We start from the raw sequence: 21,795 nt of genomic DNA, 5'->3' as shown, positions 1-21,795 counted from the left end.
CTTATCTACCTATTAGGTTATATCGTTGTTGGCCTTTTTATATACTTTAAAAATTCTGTTTATTCGCTTATTAAAGTCGAATTTGGGTATATATTATTATATTAATTCCTATTATAAATATTCAATATACTCCCTAATATAAAGGATAAATAGTTTATTATTCTTATAATTCACCGGCTATACTTTTAATTTTAATAGTTCCTTATTTAGTAAATTTATTATTCTTAATTCCCTTCCTTAGTTTCTATATCTTTCCTTTAGTTCATCCTCCTATTCAAGGTCTACGGTTCTTCCTACTTAGGATTTCGAAACGGTTCGTATATTAGGTCGCTACCGGGATTTAATTTTCGGAAGTAACTTAAACGGTAATCCTTCGTACTCTAATTCTTCATTGGGTTCTAGAAGTATATTAAATTCGGGTGGCGGCTTATTGGAGAATTTTTCGGGAGGCTACGTTTCGAGAGGCGGCGGCGGAAGTTATTTATTTTTAGGAAAGTACCTAAAAAAATTAGTATCCGGAGGATTAACTATTTTAATTTTATAGTAATATTTATTTGTAATGTATTAAATTTGGTTATAAAGGATAGGGATATTGTTATCCTATTATATTTTAAAAGCGGGGGAAACCTTTAGTATCGGATTGTAATTCTGGATCTAGGTAGTATAAATATATCGCTATTCTTCTAACAAACTAGTTTTCGTCAAAGTAAGGAGGAATGAGGGTAGTAATAATTTAGCGATAGGGAGTATAATAGAATTAGGCGAATTATCCGGTAAAGGATGTTGCTTCTTAGTAAGAGAGTAAAGGGGGTTAAATATTTTATAATGTATTATTCCGTATTTGGCCTACTACGATTTAATTAAATAGTATTTAATGCGCTTTTAAAGTATTTAATAGAATCCTTCTCGTTCTTTATTTAATTTACTATAATTTAACTAAATAATTTTTAAGAAAGGATTTAATTGTATTCTATATTTAATTTACTATAATTCAATTAAATAATATTAGAAAGCCGGTAGTACTCTTATTCTGTATTTAGCCTACTACGACTTAATCAAATAGTATTGGAAGGGTATTAGGTATACGCGTACGTAGTAGTAAGATTATTAGTCAATTGTAATGTAAGTAGCTAATTAATTGTAATATTAAAAAATTTTAAGTAATTAATTTAATTATAAAATTGTAGTTACTATTTATTACGGAAGTTTAAAATTCCTAGAGAAGACCTTATATTGGTATTCTAAATAGGAAGTATTATATTGAAGGAAAAAAACAGGTCCGTTAGAGAGGGTCTTATAGCCTAATTAAGTAGGTAGCTATAAGGCTTCTAAAAGGCACTACCTTTCTTCCCGTAAATAGTCGCCTTGCAAGGGCGGTCGATAAAGGTTGTAAGAAGCTTTGTCGGCCAGCAAGGCGGCCCGGTACCTACCAGAAGGTTCTAGAAGGTGGACCTTCCAGGGCAGGCGGGCATACCATCTATCTATCTATCGTATATATCCTGTATTACAGTTATTAACACATTCTCATGTTTGAATCGATATTCATGTGAGAATCGGATACAAACATGTATCAAACCGTTCTATAAGCCGTCGAGAAGGTAACGAACAATCTGCTCTCAACTTGTTCACAAGAGAATTCGCTTTGAGATCCTCTCCCCAAACTTATCAGCAGGCTTTTAGAGATGCTTAGACCTCGGTTGCTCAATGACTTCTTAAAACTCTTCACTTCCCGGTCAACCCACCCAACTTCTCATGCCGATCAGAAGATGGTTATATTATATATATAGAATGGGAAAAAAGGGAAAAAAGGCAAGAAATAAAATGAAAAGTTACGCTAATTGTGGGCACAAACACAGCACAAAGAAAAGACTTGAGAATTTATCCGGCCCATTGGTCATTTGAGCACATCCGGTAGCGACTGTTTTGCAGAGGTTGGGAAATTACTCAGACTCGCTGTTCTGCCTAGTGGTTCGTTTCTGGCGAACTTTAGTCACTCAGAAGAACCACGAAGGTAACCTGATAGAGACAGGAAGAGTTTTGTATTAGCCAAGTACGCACAGTCTTGTTTGTACAATAGCGTCCGACTCATTTCCCTTGGGAAACGTACAGAGAACGAGCATAGGAAATGAGTTGGAACAGAAAAGGAAAAGGGTAACGGAAAGCTGTCACTTGTCTTCATAGTCAGCCCTTGTCACCATTCCACGATTTTCTATAACATCTCGCCCTCCCCCTCCTCTACCTCCCCAATCATCAACATAAGCCTGAAAGTGATCTTTTGGGCCCGGCTGTAGCCAGGACCAGAGAACCAGTCTTACACACGGTATTCTCGACCTATAAAAAAAGTAGGTATATACGTGATTTCATTACCGTCGTGATCTTGGCTCTCTAGATCTAATCCTAGCCAATATCCTATATAGCAGCCTTTTTGATCCCTTTATTCATCTCGGACCCTTCCCCTCCTTTTTAACACTTTCACCAGCCTCGGGTCTCTGCACATGGTCCACAACTTGTGTCAATGGACAACCGCGCGTATAGGAGTGGAATAAGCAATTTGGCTTCCCGTTCGGCGCTTAAAGACCGAGTAAGCTCCTTCTATCGACCCCTTGGTTTATACTTACCATACCGTGCGCCATAGCAAGCGATCGAGCCCACATGAAAGTCTGCGTACGGCTCGAAGGTGCGTTGTCGATCAGGTATCGGTCAGTGTACGTGCGTTACCCGGGCCACCGTCCGTATTGTGAGTGTCTCGTCTCGTAAAAACCACAGCACATCTTTAAGAATCCTCTCCACCAAGATTCTTTATCGCTTGACGATGGTGACTGTTTTCATCCATTAGTCACAACCCTTCCAGCAGAAAAACATCCAAAGACATACCGATATCTTCATCAGCCAATTCGTGGCTGAGACCAACACGCTGAGGCTGATGCTTGACGGACTTGCCGTAAACAATAGCAACCTTGAACTGATCCACGATGGTTTTGTGAATAGTGTTACACTGCGGTTCATCAGCTGTTAGCTCGCCTCATTCTCACCCCAAACGTTTGTTTCGCTCAATCAGGTGCATCAAAACAAAAAAGAACAAACGAGAAAAAACTTACGAAATCCTCAACCGTGCACCTATTGCTCCTCAACACAACGGGAGCCGAATAATCCGGCATCTTGCCCTTCGGCTTGGTATACACGCGCACGAGCTTAAGCTTCTCCCACATGGCCTCCATCAACTCGTCAATGTTCCAGCCGTGCTCAGAACTGATGGGGACCGAGTTGGGAATACGGTACAGCAAGTCGAGCTCCTCGATACTGATGGCGTCGATCTTGTTGAGGACGTAAATAACAGGGATGTAGGAGCGCGACTTGGCCTCGAGCACGTCGATCAAATCATCAATAGTGGCGTCGCAGCGGATGGCGATGTCGGCCGACGAGATCTTGTACTCGCTCATGACGGCGCGGATCTCGTCGTTGTCGATGTGTGTAAGCGGCACCGTGCTGGTGATGTTCAGGCCACCCTTGTCCTTCTTCTTGAACGTGATGTTGGGCGGCTCCTTGTTGATGCGGATGCCGAAGCCCTCCAGCTCGGCCTCGATGACGCGCTTGTCCGTCAGCGGCTTGTTAACGTCCAGCACGATGAAGATAAGATGGCACGTCTTGGCGACGGCGATAACCTGACGACCACGACCACGGCCGTCCTTGGCGCCCTCAATAATACCAGGCAAATCGATGATTTGTAGTGGGGCACCTATATGTATGCAACATGTCAGTTCAATCTGGACCTTGTGACGCTCCGGAGGATGAGAAGAAGAAGAAGAAAAAGGGCTGCCCACCGTTGTAGGTAACCTGACCCGGCACACTCGTAAGTGTGGTGAACTCGTACGCGGCCGCCTCAGAGTGCTGGCCCGTCAGTCTGCTCATCAGCGTACTCTTTCCGACCGAGGGGAAACCGATGAAACCAATCGAGGCCACACCGGTTCTGGCGACGTCGAAACCAGCACCACCGCCGCCACCGCCGCCGCCCGAGGGCGTGAGCAGCTCACGCTTGAGCTTGGCGAGCTTTGCCTTCAGCTGTCCGATATGGTAGGATGTCGCCTTGTTCTTTTGAGTTCGGGCCATCTATCGAAGGGGGAAAGAAACATAGCGTTAGCCGAGGTCCGTCCTTGTTGCGTCGTTTCGTTCATCTTCGAGGGGTGAATCCGTTGGTAGGATCTCATCGTCCAGGTCGCGCTCCTCCAGCTCCAGTGCCAGGGCCTGAACAGCCTCTGTGTATGCCTGCATCTGTGTCGCTGGAGCCAGCGCATCTTGGTCTCTGACCTGTCCAACTTCTTGTCCTATCTCGGGGGTGCCGTATCGTATCGGGGCTCGGAGGGTTCGAAAATCGAGGGCTATCGGGGACAATTGAAACTCACTTCGGCCTCGATCTCTTTGATCTGTCATGGTGCGGCGGTCGCATCAGTTCCTTGTTCCAACATGTTCTCTAATGGGGAATGCGAAAGGGCGATATACGTACCTTGTCCACCGTGGTCGACATGATTGCTAGCTTTCACACGATGGCGTATCTGTATTATCGATTGGCGACTATAATTTCTCAGCCGTGGCAGGACAGAGCGTGGTTCAGTGTTTTCCAACCTGGAAGTTGATGATGATCTTGATTGTTTCTTGGGAATTTTGAAGGTGGGGCAAATTTCATAGTTTCAGCGCCGCGCCGATGCGGTTAAAATCGCCGCAGCGCGGGCGGACCTGCGGGCAGTGCACACGCACACAGGCCCACGGAAGCTCCAAGTTCCTTTCGGTTCCTCAACACCCCTGGGCGTCCGGGCTTCCACTTGGCCTTGGCGCCGGCGTTCCGTTGTTCCTACTACCCCAAAGCTCCGTACCTGATCATCTACGGTACTGTACACATACCTACCATCGGGCTGACCCTCCGTCAGGCCGTCCCTTTCTCGACGGGACGGGAGTTCTTCGCTCGGGGCTGTTTCCACTTCATGCGGTGTGGCAAAGAATTTCCGTATAGTTCACCTTTCGCTCGCATGGTGGTTGGTTCCGGTTAGTTACTCTTCTCTTATTTGATACACACACGATAACCACAGTCATCCATACTCGCACTTTCACCCGTCTGTTCTCCTTTCATCGTTGAACATCGTTAAGTTATACAAATGGAAACCAACAAACAAACACGGACCAAACCAACAGCTATTCGCCACAACTCCATCCCATCCATACCACCGTTCATTCCAAGTTCGATGCTTTGTGAATTCGATGCCCCCTTCAGTCCGAATCCGTCATGATGATGATGATGATGATGATGATCATGCCCGCCTGGACTACTTATCGACTAACGTCCGCATTTACGGTTTTCAAAACCTGACAAAGGCTATGTGACTGTTTGTACAAGATAGCACGATAATACCGTATCATGAACGCTAAAGGTACCTGCAAAAGTTGGGTCGACATGACATGACCCCCGACACCCCATCGCTTCATCCTTCTCCACACAACTAACCCATGTGATCTGCTTGACATTGACCGCTGGACTCCTCCCCATGACCTGTCCCGTTGGTTAACCTCGCTCAATACACAAACCAGCCAAGCTCCCAGCTTTGAGCGTAACACGTTCCTAGTTGATTTCATCCCTGACAACCCAGTACATCTTGACATCGTAATAACCTTTGACACACATCGTAACCCATCAATCCTCTTCGTCGCCGCTAAGCATTTCATGATGGCCGTTAAGCAGCGGACGAGCTTGCGCGGGTCCAGTCTCCGATGATGGCGATATTGGGTGATGCCCATGCGCGTGCCCGTTGACAGTCCTAGCCCTTGGCGATGTGATTCCATTCACGCGGTTTGAAGACGAGGTCGTGCTTATTGGCGATGCTGACCGGTGACCATTGGACAAGACGTGCGAGCCTTGGGCCTCGCCCAACAAATGCCCAAGCCCTTGCTTTCTGCAGAGTTCGGCGTACTCTGGGTCATCTGGCCTCACGGGTGCTAGGCCGCGGCGGGGAACCCTCTCTTCCTCGAAAGGCATCTTGCTGACCATACCGACCTTCGGCCTCTCCTCCCAGATGAACTGGCCGTTGACAAAGTATTTGCTGCCGGGTGCAAAGCCATGATTTCGGCCCGCATCCGGGTCCTTCTTCCACTTTTCCAAGGGTCGGAAGTCTCTGAAGTATGTTTCATTCTCCGGAAGCTCGCGATAGGCCATCACAAGCCGAATGTCCCGCAGGTGAGGCATCGTAGGGATGATACGCAAAAAGTCAGAGGCCTCGTGAGAAATGTTAGTTGATACGCCATATTGTATGAGGCGTGGAAATCTGACGGACGCATACCTTGACAAAGAACATTTCCAAAGCAGCGAATTTCTCCCAGGCAGCACTTCGGAGCTTTTGCGTCACACGGTAGACGATGCTATCCGTGTCGTCGGTACCGTAGTACCCAGGGAGCTCTTTGCCGAGGTCGTAAAGATTCGGGGATGTCAGCGCATAGCGATCCGACTCAAGCTGCCAAAGCACGCGCTTGGCAATCTTTGACACCGGTATCCTTGTCCACGAGTTGTCTACACCCAAAAGTCAGCATTTGGGGGCAATGTTCAATCCAGTACGGTGAAAACTGACATTTTGAGAGCCGCAGGTCCTTCTCTCCCAACAGCAGCGCAATCTGCGTGTTGAGCAACCACTGCTCTCTACCTTCTGGCGTCCCAGTTGCCTCTGGATCGATGCAGTCGTAACGAACTCCCTGCATGATGCTAAACTTTTCAGCAATCTGTGGAATCCTGGGATTCGCTGCGCCTTCCAGCCACCGAAGCGCAGGAGGTAGATTGGCGATGCGAATGACTTCCTGCTCGTGGCGAATTCTTCGCTCTTCCGCCTCCTGAGCAGCAACACGCTTGCGCTCCGCCTCTTCCCGCATCGCCTTCTCCCTACGTTCCTTTTCCTGGCGCTCCTCTTCCTCGCGCTTACGACGTTCTTCCTCGCGCTTACGGCGTGCTTCATCAGCCGCTTCCCGTTCAAGCCTTTCTCTCCGGACCTTCTCTTCATGCTCCAGTCTTTTCCTTTCCTCCTCCTCTTGTTCCCTTCGTTTCCTCTCCGCAGCCTCTTTCTTCTTCTGCTCCTCTTCCTCTTCCCTTCTCTTCCGCTCACGTTCTCTCTCACGCTCTCGTTCGCGTTCGCGTGCCTCCTCCTCTTCACGCTGTTTCCGTTCGTCCTCCTCCTCTCTTCGTTTCCGATCTTCTTCTGCTTGTCGCTGTTTTCGCAGTTCTTCCAGGCGTTGCCTCTCCTCTTGAGCAGCACGTCTGGACTCGTCCTCGAAGCGTTTCCGCTCGCGCTCTTCATCCTTGCGCTTTCTTTCCTCCTCTTTCCTCTTCAATTCGCGAGCTTCTGACTCCATCTCAGCTTGCTTCTTTCTTATTTCCTGGAGTTTCCGCTTTTCAAGCATATGCCGTGTTGATTCTTCCTGGGCAGCATGATCCGCGTCTCCCATTTCCACCTCCCCGTCTTCGGATTTGACGTGGATGCTGGGTTCGGGGATGGTGGGCTTGCCGGAGTCAAAACGAACGTGCTCTGAGGTGGATTCTGACTTCCGGGGCTTTGAGGTTGATCTCCTGTCTTCGTCATCTCTGCTGCGAGATCTGACTCTGCCGTCAGGTGGTGCAGCAAGACTGGATTCTCTGGACACAGAAGGCTTTAGGTGACGATCCTCGGCGGAGTTGGGCTTAAGACGCCTGTCCTTGCCTTCAACGTCCAACCGTCTCTTCTTAGCGGGGACTTCTGAGGAATCCTTCTCCGCAGACCCAGGGTGTGGCGGGGTCGCACTGGCCCGGTGTCGCTTGCCGGAACTTTCACCAGAAACAGATGATCGATCACGAGACTCGTCCCTTCTGATAGCCTTCGTCCGGTCATGATACTTCTCCATCATCTGAGGTTTTTCACACTCATCTCGTGGACTAGACGGCTGATCTCTAAACGAAGAGCCATTTGATGTGACAGAGGCGCGACGCTGCTTCTCACGCTCACCCTTGAGCTCCCTGCCAGAAATCAGCTTCCGGCGCGGCTTTGGAGTTTCTCCCTCGGATGATGCAGCGGCGACATCATGATCTGCACGTTTGGCTTTGGCAGTGACTCTTCCTGCGGGTGATGCTTCACGATCGGAAATGGCAATGGTTGGAATCTTGTCGTCTTTCTTGGGCCGGCCAGGGCCGCGCTTGGGTGATGTCTGATCTTCCTGGTGAGTGGCAACGGAATCCGAACGCCTCTTCTCCCGAGGACTAGCTGGGACTTTCGAGGGTCCCGTTTTCTTTGCTTCTTTAGCAGGGCTTGAAGCTTTTCTCCGATGGGACTTGGACGCATCTTCCTTGATCTCGGTTCGTGTGCGCCTAGGCTCGCGGTCCGTCTCCCGGGAATTTGACAATCTTTGGCTCTTAGCAGTAGACCCGGGTTTCTTTTTATATTCGTCAAATGCTTCCTTCAGCATATGTTCCTCTTGCATCCAGTTGGGACCTCGTCTCTTGCGTGCAATCTCATAGTAGGTCTCCCCCTTGTACTTCTTGGTGGGATCGAAATTGGCTTGGTCCAGGAGCAGCCGGATGACCTTGATGTTTTCTTGACCTATGGCGGCGAGAATGGGTGTCGAATATTCGTTGGTCGAAATGGGTTGTGGATCAGGGTTTGCACCGCCTATAGCCAACAACAACTGCATTACCAGATCGTGACCACCACGAGCTGCAGCCACCATGGACTCAGGGTCGTCGAACTGGTCCCTAACCTGAAGAATCCGTAGGACTGTCTCCTCGTCTCCTTTGGCAGCGGCTGCACGGAGCGTCTTGTCATCCATGGGCATGTAAAGTAAATGGTTGCTGGTCTTGGTAGCGCGAACGGTACCGGCACGTCGTCCACTAGACGGGTTGATGGAGGCGGAGGCAGGTGACTGCCGAGGACTATCCGGACCATGGGATGAGCGTGTATCCGTTGCGTGATCGAGATGGTGGTCTTCAGAGGTCGGCCGACGCTCACCCATCCTCTGCTTTGCTTCGTTGATGGCGCGTTTGATATCGTCGGCATTGTCGTGGTCTTCGTTGACCCGATCGATAGGCTCCTCGCCATATGCGTTGGCCTTGCGCGGGTTCACTCCGGCATCAAGCAGGATCTTGACGACCTCATAGTGGCCATTCTCCACTGCATCTATCAGCGGCGTGTCCTTTTCATTGTTGAGGCAATCAAGGTTACAGCCGGCTTCGACAAGGAGTTTCACAATATCGTCAAAACCGTTAATTGCAGCGATCTGGAGGGGAGTGTTGCCCGCATAGTCGGCAACGTCGATGTCCTCGGGGCGTTCCTGCAGCCTTTGCTTAGCGACGTTGTATTCGCCCTTGGCACAGGCTCGGGCAAGGAAGGTCTGGCCGTGGGCGTCTAGGTGCTTCTTGTGCGGCGCCATTCTGCCAGCGGGCGAGTGTGTGGATTCGGCGGCGGCCGGGGTAGCGAGACTGCGCAGTTTGGAGCTGCGCGGATGAGGGCTCCCGCGTTCCGAGGACTCATCAGAGAAATAGTCGGCCGAATGGAGGGGGACAGGGACGCGGCGCTTTTTCAGGCTCAATCCGTGGGCAGTATGACCAGGAAGCTGAGTTGAAATGCTTCGACGGTGAGCTCGGGCGTGGGGGGAAACCGATCTGGTTCGTGTGGAGGCGTGCGGTTCATGATGGGATAAAGACTTGTTCGGTGGAGGAGGATGGGGTCTGCGGGAAGCGTCGAGGCCAGAACCTGAAGTGCGCTGGCGGCGGACCTTGGGAGGCTCTGCCTCGTCGTCAGATTCGGCCTTGGGGTGCTTCCGCTTATTAGGCACGACTTTGTTGTTATCGAGCGATTTGGGCGGCACCGGCTTGTCCTGTTGTGTAGACTGTGCTGGCAGCTTGGAGAGGGAATCCACCGGGGCGGGCTCGGAGTCGGATTTTGAGTGGCCGTTGGACGAGCGGCGACGACGCTGGGGTGGGGACTCTGGCGCAGAGCTCAATCCACTCGATCCATCCTTGGCCTTTGCCTTGTCGGGAAGCTTTCTCTTCTTGGCCCCCAGTGCCCCCAGCGAGGAGGAGCCCACTGAGCCCTCATTGGAGCCATTAGGGCCATTACCTGCGACCGCGACGCTCCTGTCAGGTTTTTCGCTACGATCGCCTCTGTCGCTCTCACGGTCCTGCTGCTGCTGCTGCTGTTGTCTGCTGCTGTTGTGGTTAGCGTGCTTGCGGCGCGACGACACCACATCGTCGTCATCGCTGCGGTTGTCGTTTTGTTTGATGACGGGCTTGCGGACTTTGACAGGCGAGTGATGGCCGTCCTTGCCCGGCAGCACAATGGTTTCGGCGTCGCTGTTGCCCTCGGCCGTCAAGGAGTCGTCGTGGTCCTCGATGTTGCTGGCGGCTTTGCTGGCGCCGTTGTTGATACGATGCTTGTTATCTCTATCATTCTTGTCGCTCCTGAAGATGGGGTCGAATCTCGCAGTGGTCGACTGCACAGTCGAAGTCGATGATGTTCGGATCACGGTGGAGGACCTGGGTTGATCGGAATCGCTGCCCTGGCGCTTGGGCGAAGCAGCTCTGACAGCAGGCTTCGTGGAGGCGGGCTCGACAGCATTCTGCGCATCCATGTCATTTACTGAGTGAACAAAACACCGTTTTGCACCATCCTGGTCGCTGTTCGGCCGGGGCTTTAGGGAGTTGGGGGGATCCGGAGACCGGGGCGGATTTGGCGACGGGGAGCAAGTCGAGGTCGAAGACGAGGACAATGCGCAGTCGGTGGTGTGATTTGGACGGGTAGGTAGGTAGCGTTGGGAGGGTGTGAGGGTGTAGTGGTGAGGGTGTCAGAGATGAGTAGACTGGCTCTGGGTGTTTCGCGCGGACGACGACAAGGCGGGAATGAACTGGAGAGGAACTGGAATAGAAACTGTGAACTGGAACGGGCGAGTCGAGATGGTAATCCTAGTAGTCTAGATGACGGGGAATCCGCTACCGCACAGCCGCCCCAGAAGACAGCGGTAGGCAAGGTCAGGCAGGCAGGTAGATAGGTACAGCTGCGCAGGTATTTTTTCTTGACTTTTTTTTGGGGGGGTTAAGTGCCAATGCCAATGCCAATCCAATGCCAATTGCCAACAGTCAAGGATGGATCCGTATCTCTCAACTCCTGAGAAATGGGGGACCCGACAAATGGAACTTGTAAGACGTGACCGCAGCACCCCCTGGATGACGAGGAAAAATACGGATAGGGTTAGGGGCGGCAATGGTAAATGCTGCTGAATCCGATCTCGAATGCCCGAGTCCAGCTTCAACGACGAGAGATCAGAAAGCAAGCCGTTCGTTGAAAGTTGAAAACCAGGAGATTACAAATCCGAGCGGATGGAACTGAGGCAAGCCGCAGCTTGAATCGAGTTGGACACGGACCGAGCGGACAATGGCAATGGATGGGAAAGAAAAGATGACGGCAGAACACGTTGTGTGAGCACACTAGCAAAGTAGAGTAGCAAAATCGATGTGGGTACAGTACAAAGCGATGGAAGTCTGCAGTGCGTCTGGAAACGTAGAGCGATGCGGAGGAATTCGACGGTGAGTGTGAGCGGAATTGACGGATGGACGATGGATGGTTCAATTTCAACACAGAAGCTGTTGTAGAACGTGACCTGGAAAGCAGGAGTAACAGTCACCTAGCCATTATTCAATCCCCTTCAATTTCTGTTTCGGAAAAGAGGCGTTGTTACTGCTGGCTGGCTGGCTGGCTGCCCGGTACCGTACTCAACTGGCTACTTCCCGGTCTGTATTTAGGGGGCGGTGTTTGGAGTGTAGGTGTGACCGCCACTGCGGGCATTTGAGGTGCGACCAACGGGACCAACCTAAGTGGAAGTGGAATCTTTATGAGACTGAAAATAAAGCTAAAAGTTGGGCCACGACAGCGGGCTGACAAGTCCAAATCCATTTCTAGGTAGGGGTGTCCACGATACTATCGCTTGGAGGAGAATGGGAGGAGCTAGTGTACACCCGACACTCACCACTCGGCAGCAGCCACGGACTCGGGTCTCTCACCAAGACACCATGACAAACCTGGGCTGGCCTGAGTCTTCCTTTTCTCTTTCCGCGGATTGCTTGGTGCAGGTGCTGCGGGCCTGGCTGCTGCTGCTGCTGCTGCTGCTGCTGCTCCTCACCTCTCGTCTGCTTGTCAGCCGGGGGAAAGAGAGAAAAGCTTCCACAAGTCTATTCGCCACCCTCGACACTGATTGGCTGTTTCCATAGTGCAGGTCCTTCCTTGGCCTCTTGATTTTCCACAGGGCACCTCACGATCAGCCTTGGTGATAGGGTCACAGTGCCGAGTGTAGACAGAGGGTGAGCAAGCTTGTGCACTTACTTCTGCCTGCCTCGAGATACCTAATCAATGATTACATTGCTGCGCTGCTGCACTGCATCAGCTTTCAATTTCCTTGACTGTCAGTCATGGTGACAGTCTCAGCTTGAGGTTGCCGTCCGCACGCCGTGTCCCGTTTGGGGTGAGATGGGACGTTGAGACTCATCGCTATCCGGTGGTTGGTAATGGTCGGCATCAGAATACGGAAGGGATTTGAAAATGAACTCGTTCATGTTGCGACCCTGACCCTATCCGATGGATGCTTCATCCTCGTTGAGGGGTGACGAGTCTTTCCTTTTTCCGCCGCTATTCCCAGGCAGACATGATAGACCAGACCACAGATATTGCGTCGACTGCGTAATGACTTTTCTTGTCACTTGAATGGCCAAACTTGCTAGACTCTGCCTGAGCCTGCCTGACACGGAAAAGGTGTGTTGCAGCGGTAACCCCGGGCCTCGAATCCATTTCACCGTCAGACGGGCGGTGGCGGCATTGCATTTGTTTGGATCAGCATCCCGTCCAATGCTTGGATGCTTGACCTCTCGCTTTTTCTGCGTCTTGCCAGTGATGAAGGTTTCCCGACGTTTCACAGCCTGACTTAGTCCGTGGGCGCGCCCTGCTGCTTCACCCGTTGATCGCTGGAAGAGCGAGGGGGAGCCTGTCTTGGGAGTACTGAGATATCGCCGCCCGGTCTGCCTTGATGCCTTTCTCAACACTCGGAATTCACTTCAAAAACATTGGCGTGGTTGGTTGGGGGTTTTGGTCTGCTTGCTTGTCAACCGAGAGCCAAGGCTTTTTGATTGCTCGGGCCCCGCCTTTTTTCTTCGCGGCCCGCGGACATCTCCTAGAGGACCCTCCCATAACGGGCGGAGGCCCTCGCAAGACACACCACAACAGACACGCACCCCCCTGCTCTCTCAATGGTGCTGATGACGCAGACACTTGCAAGCCAGCATCCAGGCCATCTCGAGCCCATGATTCGTTGCCATGAAACTGATGTCAACGATTTGACTGACTCCATCCACGACTACACTACATACTGCCATTCGACCATCTTATCCACCTTCTAATCGATCGTCTCTCCCATCGCTTCCTAGAGCCTCAACATCACCATCAACGAGCGACCAAATAGCATCAAATAGTGGGCGACGAACGATACAATGGCGTCCTCCCAATTCAACCTGCCGCCTTCCCTCGAGGCGAGCCGTATAACAGGCCTGCCGCCCTCGGCTTATTACATCGCGGATTTCATCAGTGAAGAGGAGGAACAGAAGATTCTCGAAAAGGTATCATCATGATTAGCTTGTTGTTCCCTGGCTCCCTTTTCATTCTCTAATCGCCATGACGGGCCAAAAAAAAAGGTTGAGAGGGCTCCTAAAGCAAGATGGCGTCAACTCACCCATCGCCGACTTCAAACATGGCCTTCGGATCTGGTTAAAAATACCCTCCTAGATGGCCAACCATTACCAGTTTGGCTAGAAGAACCGATCATCTCGCGTTTGCTCTCCGTCCCAGTTTTGCCGTCCTCATCCGATAGCAGTGGCGATGAGAAAGAGAAACAGCAGCAGCAGCACATCTTCGCGGATAGCCCCCACGGCCGGCCTAACCACGTCCTTATTAACGAATACCCTCCCAACACGGGCATTATGCCGCACAAGGACGGAGCGGCATACCACCCCGTGGTTTGCACAGTGAGCCTTGGATCGAGTCTGTGCCTCAACCTCTACAGGGCCAAAGAAGACGGGGCCCTCGATTCGGAGCCCGTGTGGAGGATTCTCCAAGAGCCGCGCAGCTTGTTAATTACCACCGCGGACCTGTACACTGAATACCTTCATGGCATTGACCCTCTTTCGGCCGACGTGAACATGTCGGAGCGGACCATTGCAAACTGGAGTCTTCTCCGCGAGCCGTCGCTGTACCAAAACGGGGAAAACCAGAGGGGAGTCCGGGTCAGCCTCACGTATCGCGATGTTCTGAAAGTCTCCAAGCTGGGGAGCAAGCTGGGTCCTATGTTCAACCGTCGTCCGTGAGTTCGAACCGACAAACGAAGAAGCAGAGGAAAAGAATCACAAAATGAAGGGTATCATGTCCCACTTTGTTTCTACCGCCTTGCTCCCAAACTTCTCGGCGTACCACTTCCGCGTACCCGCTGCCGTCACCCCGAGGTTGACCACGACAAACACCAAAGCGCACAAGAGCGTCTTGTTAAGCAGCTCTCCCTGGGGAGCGGCAACGACCGCGAGTGAAAGGTAGACCAGACATTCGCAGAAGTAGTGAGGACAGATCAGGTAGCGGAACAGGCCCAGATCAGGAAGGGAATACTTCTTCAACCCGGCGAGGTGCCTGTGACATCTGTACTGGTTGACTGAAGCGTAGAGGAACATGAAGGTTCCAACCAACGCCTTGAAAGACGGCATGGTATAGTCGATTGCTCCTGTGGATTGGTAGTCCAGTATGGCCCCTAGACACATTCAATGTTAACACACCAAAAAACAGCAGCACAACAACTCTACTCCAGGAACTCCTTACCAGATCCCTCAACCCAAACAGCCACGCTGGTAAACAGATAATAACTGAGCCCCAAAACCCAATGCACGATCCACATGGTAGATTTGGACTTTCCGTGCACCAACGAGTCTTCGTACAGCCGTCTGCTTCCCTGGAGAAACATCATCGTCCAGGCCAGGCCGACTTGACCGAGAGTAACTGAAGACGCCGACACTCCTCCTCTTTCGTCTTCCCCCTTCGCCGTAGGAGAGGCTTGACTGCAAGTAACCACCCTCAACACCCTCCCATCAACGGCAAACTGCCAAAACCATAACAGCGAGCATGCCATAGATGCCACGTAAAACGTGATGAACCAGGAGTGCGGAACTTGGCCGTAGGAGGTGAGGGTGTCGGTTAAGGAGAGCAACCAGTTCTTGCCGCCGCGCTCCACACGATTGGCTTTGGCTTTGACTTCGGCTTCACTTCCCGTGCCCCTGCCGGTGTCGTTTTCCTCTTCCCCCTCAGATCTAGACCCAGACCGAGACACCTCGGACTGAACTTTCCTCGCCCCATAATCAACCAGCCTCCTGCTCACTTCATTGGGCATGGCTGCTACGGCCACCACCGCGCCCGCGGTAAAGAGGTAGTAGGCTTGGCACCATTGTGAGGGGGTGATATCGTTCAGCCTCTGTAGAACCGCTGCTAGTGTAGTGTTGTCGAGTAATGGCTTCCACAGGTCTTCCATCTTTTCTTGCTAGTGATTTGTTGGGTGAGTATGAGTGGTTGAATGGCTCCGATTTGTCTCGAGGCCTCGGATGTCCGGTGTTTAGTCCCGGTAAACTAAAGTGCCTAGGAAGTGGTCGTCGTTGGTCGGTATGTTGCTGCTAGCGAGTTGAGGTGGTTTTCGACGGAACGGTCTATCGACTTTCCACGTGTTGACTCTTCTTTTGTTCGTTGAGGTCGGACGACCGTCGTTGGTCCCTTGTCAGTTGGACTCGCCGCTATCTCTTTCCGGGTTTCGGGCAGCATGTGAAGTGTCAGTCAGGGTTCAGTGTTCGTTGGCAAGCGCGAGCGCTTCTGCAACTAGAGGTAAGCAGCGCATCGTCCGGTTGGTCCGTGCTTGGCTAGCGCCAACACCACTGCAGTTATTTAGCTTCCACTTCCTTTGGCAACGACGAGTGACCTCGATGAAACTAACTAGGTTAGCCGGGGTAGATGGAGCTCACAGCAGGTGGAAGGACCATTCTTTGTTGATAGCGCATTTGGATATCCTACAGCATTACTGGAAACAGCGAGAGAGATTCGGCTTGTGGACAGATACGATGTGGTGGTATTTCTATCGCAAACTCGGAGGAGAAAAAAAGAACTAAGACTTTTGAAGTAGACATCGATGATGGGTTTTCACTACTCACTAAACCTAATACCAAGTTTGATAATCTCGATCCTATCACTGCCTTCTTCTCCCGAGCCCCAAACCACTCGATCTCCTACCCATCCATCACCCTAAAAGGTGAAGCTACCCCGTGACCAGAATTTGGAGACTGCGGTGACAGAGGAACAATAGGAGAGAGACTCATAGTCACACTACTGGCGCCATCCGCGCCCGAAGCCTCGCGAGTCAGATCCGTGCTGATGACCAGGTCTTCCTGTCCCTTGAGGTGCAACACAATCGTTAATCCATGGATACCTGTACTTGGATCATGGTGGCAACCAGTTTCCTCTTCAGATGACCCTTCTGCTTGTCTTATAATTTCTTGTGGTGTTGACGATGATGTGTATCTGTAATCAACTTCATTCGGCGGGCGGATTTCGTCAGAGCTCGTCCTCTCTTGAATAGCCCGACGAACATCATTAATGTGATCATGGATACCAGCAGACGACGCAATCGGGGCTTTTTTCGGTGATGGCCTGTTGTCTAGCGTCTTAGCGGTGGGCGTAGAGACAACATTGGAGGTAAGCAAAGGTGCTGTCTCACTCTCCCTCCTGGTTGTTACTCTGTGGTTGCTGTGTTTTGTCCTGTCTACGATGGCATCACGAAACTGATAGGATGTCACCGGGGAGCGCGAAGGAAGGGATGATAAGCTTGTAAAGTCACTGTAAGTCTGATGGTGTATGTCCTCCACAGCTGGAGGAGAATGAGGGCCCTTGACGCGTTGTCCAGTGGGCTGCCGAGCCGAATGTAGTGATGAGCGTTGCTGTTGCTGTTGCTGTAGCCACTCTTGGCTATGGCTGCCGGGGAAACGTGAAGTGGTTGGTGTCGGCGTTCGATTCTGGCTGTGACGTCTATCGCCGCCAGCGCGCTTTGCACCATTTCCTGAACTTGGAGTAAGCGTTCGGCCCGGCCGTGGTTTCGGAGTTGTAACCACGCTGCAAATGGTTGAGGGGGTAGAACAGCCTGAGTAGGTAGAACGATCGGACTGCATTTCTGATATCCGGCTAATGACTGTGGCCAGTCCGGCCTTGTTGCCACTTCTGCTGTCTGCTTGGAGCGGATGCCGATTCCCCTTGCTTGAATTAGAGGCCTGCTCAGATACTGGTAAGCCGAGAATTCGCGCCTTCAGGTCCTCGCTAACTTTGCGGCCGACCTTTCGGGCGTGCCCATGTAGTGTTGTCTGTTCGTGAAAATCACCGCTATGTTGATGATCCCCGTGCTCTCCTTGTCGCTCCTGTACCCCGTGACGCGACTCCTCGCCTTTCTCGACAGTCTGTCTCTCTTGCTGATCAAGCTGAGGAAAATATAGGTTAGTGACCGTCTCGTGCGCTGATGTCTCCTGAATGGCATGACTACCGACAGAAGCACCAGTTCGTTTACTGTCACCAGTGTTGGAAGTCATAGCTGTAGCTGTACGGGTCACACTTCCAGTCCGAATGCTATTTCCGGGAGGTACAGCTCTCTTCGTCTGATTGGAATTGCCTTCTGTTCTCGTCGATGGGAATTTTAACCATAGCGGCGGACTGGATACCTTCACCTTGGGCATATAATACCGATTAGTGGCATTAGCGCTACTAACACTGCCACTTTCCACGGTCTCGGCGTCCGCTCCTGGAGATTCGTCCGATGCCCGTGAGCTTGGCCCATTCGCGAGTTTTTTAGCCTGTCGTTTCACTGCCGAGAACTGTCTTGCCACAGCAGGTTGAGCGGGCCTCATCTTATGAACATGGGGGGCGGGCAAAGGAGGAGAGGGCGATACAGCAGCTACCGGTTTTGGTGGTGAGATCCACCTGCTCGTATCAGGTGTCTTTTTGAGATCGCTGGTCATTGTACGAGGAGGAAGAAAAGGGAGTGGAGGTAAAGGCGGGTGCACGGGAGACGGTGATAACGATTCAAGGGTACGCCGAGTCTCTTTCGATGCAACAATATGGGTGATTTGTGCATTGCTGACTGATGAAAATACGTTCAGTGTGGATGTTCCTTCGGTGTACTCTGTAGTGGCCTGGCTGAACTCCTCGACAGCTGGGGCGAAGGCATGCTGATGCAACGATGGCTTGTCTTTCGTCTCGGAAGGCAGATTTGCTAGCCTTGTTTCGTTGTGCACATTGGAGAATCGTTTGCGATGCTCTACTCCTTGAAGACCTGCGGGATCTTGACTGACGTTTCCGGCTTGTATAAGTGCATAAGCTTTTGGTGATGACACTAATGCCGGTTCAGTTGTCGAGGCCCATGAATCCGAAATTACTGATCTGGCATTCCGGTCGGCAACCAGAAAGCGACTGCTTTTCTTTAAACAGATTGTCAGCCAAGGTATATTGATCTGAGTGGGCAAAGTGATAAACCTCAGAGGGAGACTGAGCACACGCCATGCCCCCCCACCAGAGTAATAAAAATAAAAAATAAATAACAAAATTTTAGAATTAAAAAACTGATTAACAGAACGGGAATTGTCGAATGCTCACCACTGATTTCCTCTGCCCAACGGCACCGCTCTGGGTGTCTGTTGTCGTTGCCTCACCTGCTGCGGATGGTGTTACTGCTGGCATTTCGTCAGGTTCCGGATCTGGTTTGCAAATTTCTCTGATCGGTTTCTCCGTAGGCATGGGTGGCTTCATGGTATTGGGACTAGGATCAACCGATTGAAAAGGGTAAACAGCCTGAGATGCTGTGACCACTTTTGTGACATCCTCCTCCGCAACAACTTCCGGCTGGCAGTTCCGACAAAATGGGTGACCACAAGATGGACAATAGAGTTGTGCTTTGACATCACCGCCACATATATGGCAATGGAATATCCTCCAGAATCTCCGGACTCTCGACATATTGACACCTTCGGCCTGGAGTTTATCGTAGTGCTCCTTGATTATCGATTCGTCTTCTTCGTCGACTTCGTCTCCTTTGTCCGATAACTAGCCGGGAGGCGGTGTTATGCCGTACTGGTCAAACAGCTGCCTCGCAGTCATACGATGACCGCTAATTGGCGACGGTTTAGCAACTGGGCCCGTGCGATTGCCCGCTGTTAGGGGAGATGAGACAGGCGCTTCTGAAATCCACTGATAAGTAGGCGAGGGATTGCCTTCGTGATGTTTGGGCGTGTTGTTTTTTGATCGTGGGTTAAACATTTCCGGCAGATTGTATGTTCGGAACTGGGGCGACACTTTGAAGCTGTCCTTGGGACGGTTTTGCCAGGACTTGTCCCAAAATGCGTGGTTCCTGAAGTCGATTGGGTTATCCCCCGGGTCGATTGTCCTCTTGTGCGTCGCTGGCTGTACGAAACATGCCTCGGCGGCTGACTTGCGCCCCCAACCAAACTATATTCTCGCAGCTGCTGGTTAGACGTGGGTAAAAACAACAGGGTATGGCGGCTTAATTCTCCGAAAGCGAAGTCAGGGTGCAGCAAATTCGAGCTTCAGGAGGATTAGTCGCGAGCAAACATACATGTTCGCTTTCCCGATCGCGTTGCATAGTATGTATCAACCGCTCCGGAAATCCTGTCTTGAGCCTATGATAAGGCCGGAGTGGTAACGAGACAAGCTTTAGAATGTTGATATGCGAGCTGAGGGTAGCGCAGAGTAGGGATGAGCGTCTCCTATTGTGTCGCTTTCAGTTGCTGAGCGCGACAAGACAAATGCCAGGTCGGGGAAGAGGTTGTTTAAGAATGTCCATCGTAGGTTACGTAGGTACTTAGGGAAAGGGGGTTGATATTCGGCGTAACGCGATTAATGAGCCAAGGTTGTGAAGTTGGAAGTTTGTTGACGGTGATCAGTCCGTAGGATGTAAGGGTATACTCACCCTTCGCCAAACGGAAGTTGCTCATGTAAGCGAAGCTCGTGCCTTCCTAAACATAAGTGAACAAAACGGCTGTTGTGTCAGACGCGGCAGTCACGATTGCCGATCACTAGTGGCCCTCAATAGGCAAGATCTGTGCACACTCAAAGCAGCATGTTCAGGTGTTGTCTCCTTAACTAAGATAGGAAATCATGGTGTATGCTACAATGGGGGTAGGATTAAGGATGGTGATACATCTATTTGAGAACAGCCTGGAGGGATTCGAGGACCTACGTCATATCGTTAGTAACCACAGATACGGTGGAATCGCGCCCAACTACCCGCCTCTCCAACTTACCTCGAGCTCAACCTGGGCCTCAGCAATGTCTTGCTGGCTACCACCACCGCTGACAATCTTCTGGGCCTCGGCGATCTGGGCGCGGACGGCCTCGGCGCTGAAGTCCTCAAGGGCGTAACCCTCAACGGCGTTGATGCTGAGCTTAGAGCCGGGCTGGACAACGGCAAAACCACCGGAAACTAGAACATCTCGTGTAAGCCCAAAGGGTACTTTGATATGGCGACATTTGTTGTTGCTGCTGCAGCTGCGGATGCGGTTGCGGTTGTGGAGGACGATGACGTACGGAAGTACTGCTTGTTGCTGCCACTCTCCTCGATGACCTCGACAAGGCCGGGCTTCAGCTGCTCGATGGAGGGAACGTGGTTGGCAAGGACACCCATCTCACCGGAGACGGCGGGGATGTTGACCTGGACGACATCCTGGGACTTGTAGATGGCCTATATGCGGCAATAACTCGTCAGCCATGGTGCTGGACCATGATGGCATACGCGGGCACATGTCAAGATGGCATCGGATGGGCGTAGTCGAGCATCGATCGGACCGGGTCGCAGTCGTACCTGGTGAGGGAGGGAAAGGCTGAGCTTGATCTACATGACATGCGACAACAGTTAGAGCTATGATAACGATACGGAAGCTTGGGACTCTGAACATCAACATGCCTTGTCGGCGACGGCCTCAGCATACCCTCTGCGCTGGAGGGGGGCGCGGACGGCAGTGGGGCGCACCCGGAGGGCGGCACGAGCAATACGGAGGGAGTTCATGGTGATATGCGGTCTCAATTGAGGGCAGGCCGTCGTCGTTGTCGCGATCGGTCGTTCCGTATCGTCAAGCAGTTTTGCCAATGGCCCAATGCTAGTATGGAGTACCGACCTCAAATTCGCTTAGCCGGGATCCGGGGACAAGGAATAATGTTTGTGCGGGGCCCGTCTTCTGAGAGCTTCAGCAGCACCTCGAGCACTGGAGGGAGCTTGTCTTCCAGCGAAGCACCAGGCAAAAGCTTGGCAAAAGAACCGTGACGTCGGGCACGGTCGGGATGGTTCTTGGCTCTGCGGAAACTCCCGTTTTTCGATGATGCAACAAAAAGGAGATGACACACCGACTTCACATTTCACGCGCCAAGAGATTATGCAGCTTACTTTTATCGTTCTATCGAAGCTTTCGTCCAAGCAAATCCACGTTGTTCGACATACTACGCCCCATGCCACGTTTGACAGCAGCGGAGCACGAACCACTCATTCCGAACAGAGCGACGGCGAGAAACTGACGGACCGCTGCAGTCTGCAACTGAAGCTCCCCAACCAAGGTCCCAATGGCTCCGTTTCGCGAACTTCAGTTGTATCGGCTGTCCTGCCTGGCCTTTGGCTCACCTCACTGGTCAATAACAT

General features: G+C 51.6%; 5 protein-coding genes across 5 annotated transcripts; all 5 read right to left on the bottom strand.

The window, feature by feature from the left end:
- Positions 1-2,799: 2,799 nt before the first annotated feature.
- B0T23DRAFT_427934 (developmentally regulated GTP-binding protein 1) lies at positions 2,800-4,107 on the bottom strand (the record flags this gene model as incomplete). The annotated part of the gene is made up of 4 exons (XM_062840101.1): positions 2,800-2,819; positions 2,875-2,995; positions 3,099-3,736; positions 3,822-4,107. The coding sequence occupies 4 exons, from the start codon at positions 4,105-4,107 to the stop codon at positions 2,800-2,802; spliced, it is 1,065 nt and encodes a 354-aa protein (XP_062694423.1).
- A 1,297-nt stretch (positions 4,108-5,404) lies between these two features.
- On the bottom strand, positions 5,405-10,732 carry B0T23DRAFT_122693 (uncharacterized protein). Its single transcript, XM_062832062.1, has 3 exons — positions 6,609-10,732; positions 6,324-6,550; positions 5,405-6,259 (listed from the first exon to the last, which is right to left on the bottom strand). The coding sequence occupies exons 1-3, from the start codon at positions 10,621-10,623 to the stop codon at positions 5,681-5,683; spliced, it is 4,821 nt and encodes a 1,606-aa protein (XP_062694422.1). The 5' UTR covers positions 10,624-10,732; the 3' UTR covers positions 5,405-5,680.
- A 3,159-nt stretch (positions 10,733-13,891) lies between these two features.
- On the bottom strand, positions 13,892-15,597 carry B0T23DRAFT_403781 (uncharacterized protein; the record flags this gene model as incomplete). The annotated part of the gene is made up of 4 exons (XM_062838810.1): positions 13,892-14,140; positions 14,195-14,372; positions 14,499-14,799; positions 14,895-15,597. 4 exons carry the CDS (start codon positions 15,595-15,597, stop codon positions 13,892-13,894), a joined length of 1,431 nt encoding a protein of 476 aa, XP_062694421.1.
- Positions 15,598-16,339: 742 nt separating this feature from the next.
- Positions 16,340-19,106, bottom strand: B0T23DRAFT_313874 (uncharacterized protein; the record flags this gene model as incomplete). Its single annotated transcript, XM_062834766.1, has 2 exons — positions 16,340-18,528; positions 18,803-19,106. 2 exons carry the CDS (start codon positions 19,104-19,106, stop codon positions 16,340-16,342), a joined length of 2,493 nt encoding a protein of 830 aa, XP_062694420.1.
- Positions 19,107-20,135: 1,029 nt separating this feature from the next.
- On the bottom strand, positions 20,136-21,485 carry B0T23DRAFT_377940 (ATP synthase delta chain mitochondrial precursor). Its single transcript, XM_062837062.1, has 5 exons — positions 21,070-21,485; positions 20,968-20,997; positions 20,694-20,847; positions 20,411-20,589; positions 20,136-20,342 (listed from the first exon to the last, which is right to left on the bottom strand). Exons 1-5 carry the CDS (start codon positions 21,169-21,171, stop codon positions 20,310-20,312), a joined length of 498 nt encoding a protein of 165 aa, XP_062694419.1. The 5' UTR covers positions 21,172-21,485; the 3' UTR covers positions 20,136-20,309.
- Between the last annotated feature and the right edge of the window lie 310 nt (positions 21,486-21,795).

This window comes from Neurospora hispaniola, assembly GCF_033458365.1.
Source record: "Neurospora hispaniola strain FGSC 10403 chromosome Unknown B0T23scaffold_3, whole genome shotgun sequence".
NCBI classification, from domain to species: Eukaryota; Fungi; Ascomycota; class Sordariomycetes; order Sordariales; family Sordariaceae; genus Neurospora; species Neurospora hispaniola.
Note: the sequence above shows the minus strand (reverse complement) of the source record. Positions and strands in the feature narration are given on the sequence as shown.

What these genes read in the sequence shown, in the direction of transcription:
- B0T23DRAFT_122693 (XM_062832062.1), bottom strand. Translation starts at nt 10,623, where the DNA reads ATGGATGCGCAGAATGCTGTCGAGCCCGCCTCCACGAAGCCTGCTGTC. An exon ending in GGACCTGCGGCTCTCAAAAT is followed by an intron (nt 6,551 to 6,608) that starts GTCAGTTTTCAC and finishes TTTTGGGTGTAG; the next exon opens with ACAACTCGTGGACAAGGATA. An exon ending in TGGAAATGTTCTTTGTCAAG is followed by an intron (nt 6,260 to 6,323) that starts GTATGCGTCCGT and finishes ATTTCTCACGAG; the next exon opens with GCCTCTGACTTTTTGCGTAT.
- B0T23DRAFT_377940 (XM_062837062.1), bottom strand. Translation starts at nt 21,171, where the DNA reads ATGAACTCCCTCCGTATTGCTCGTGCCGCCCTCCGGGTGCGCCCCACT. An exon ending in CTGAGGCCGTCGCCGACAAG is followed by an intron (nt 20,998 to 21,069) that starts GCATGTTGATGT and finishes CATGTCATGTAG; the next exon opens with ATCAAGCTCAGCCTTTCCCT. An exon ending in CAGCAACAAGCAGTACTTCC is followed by an intron (nt 20,590 to 20,693) that starts GTACGTCATCGT and finishes GAGATGTTCTAG; the next exon opens with TTTCCGGTGGTTTTGCCGTT.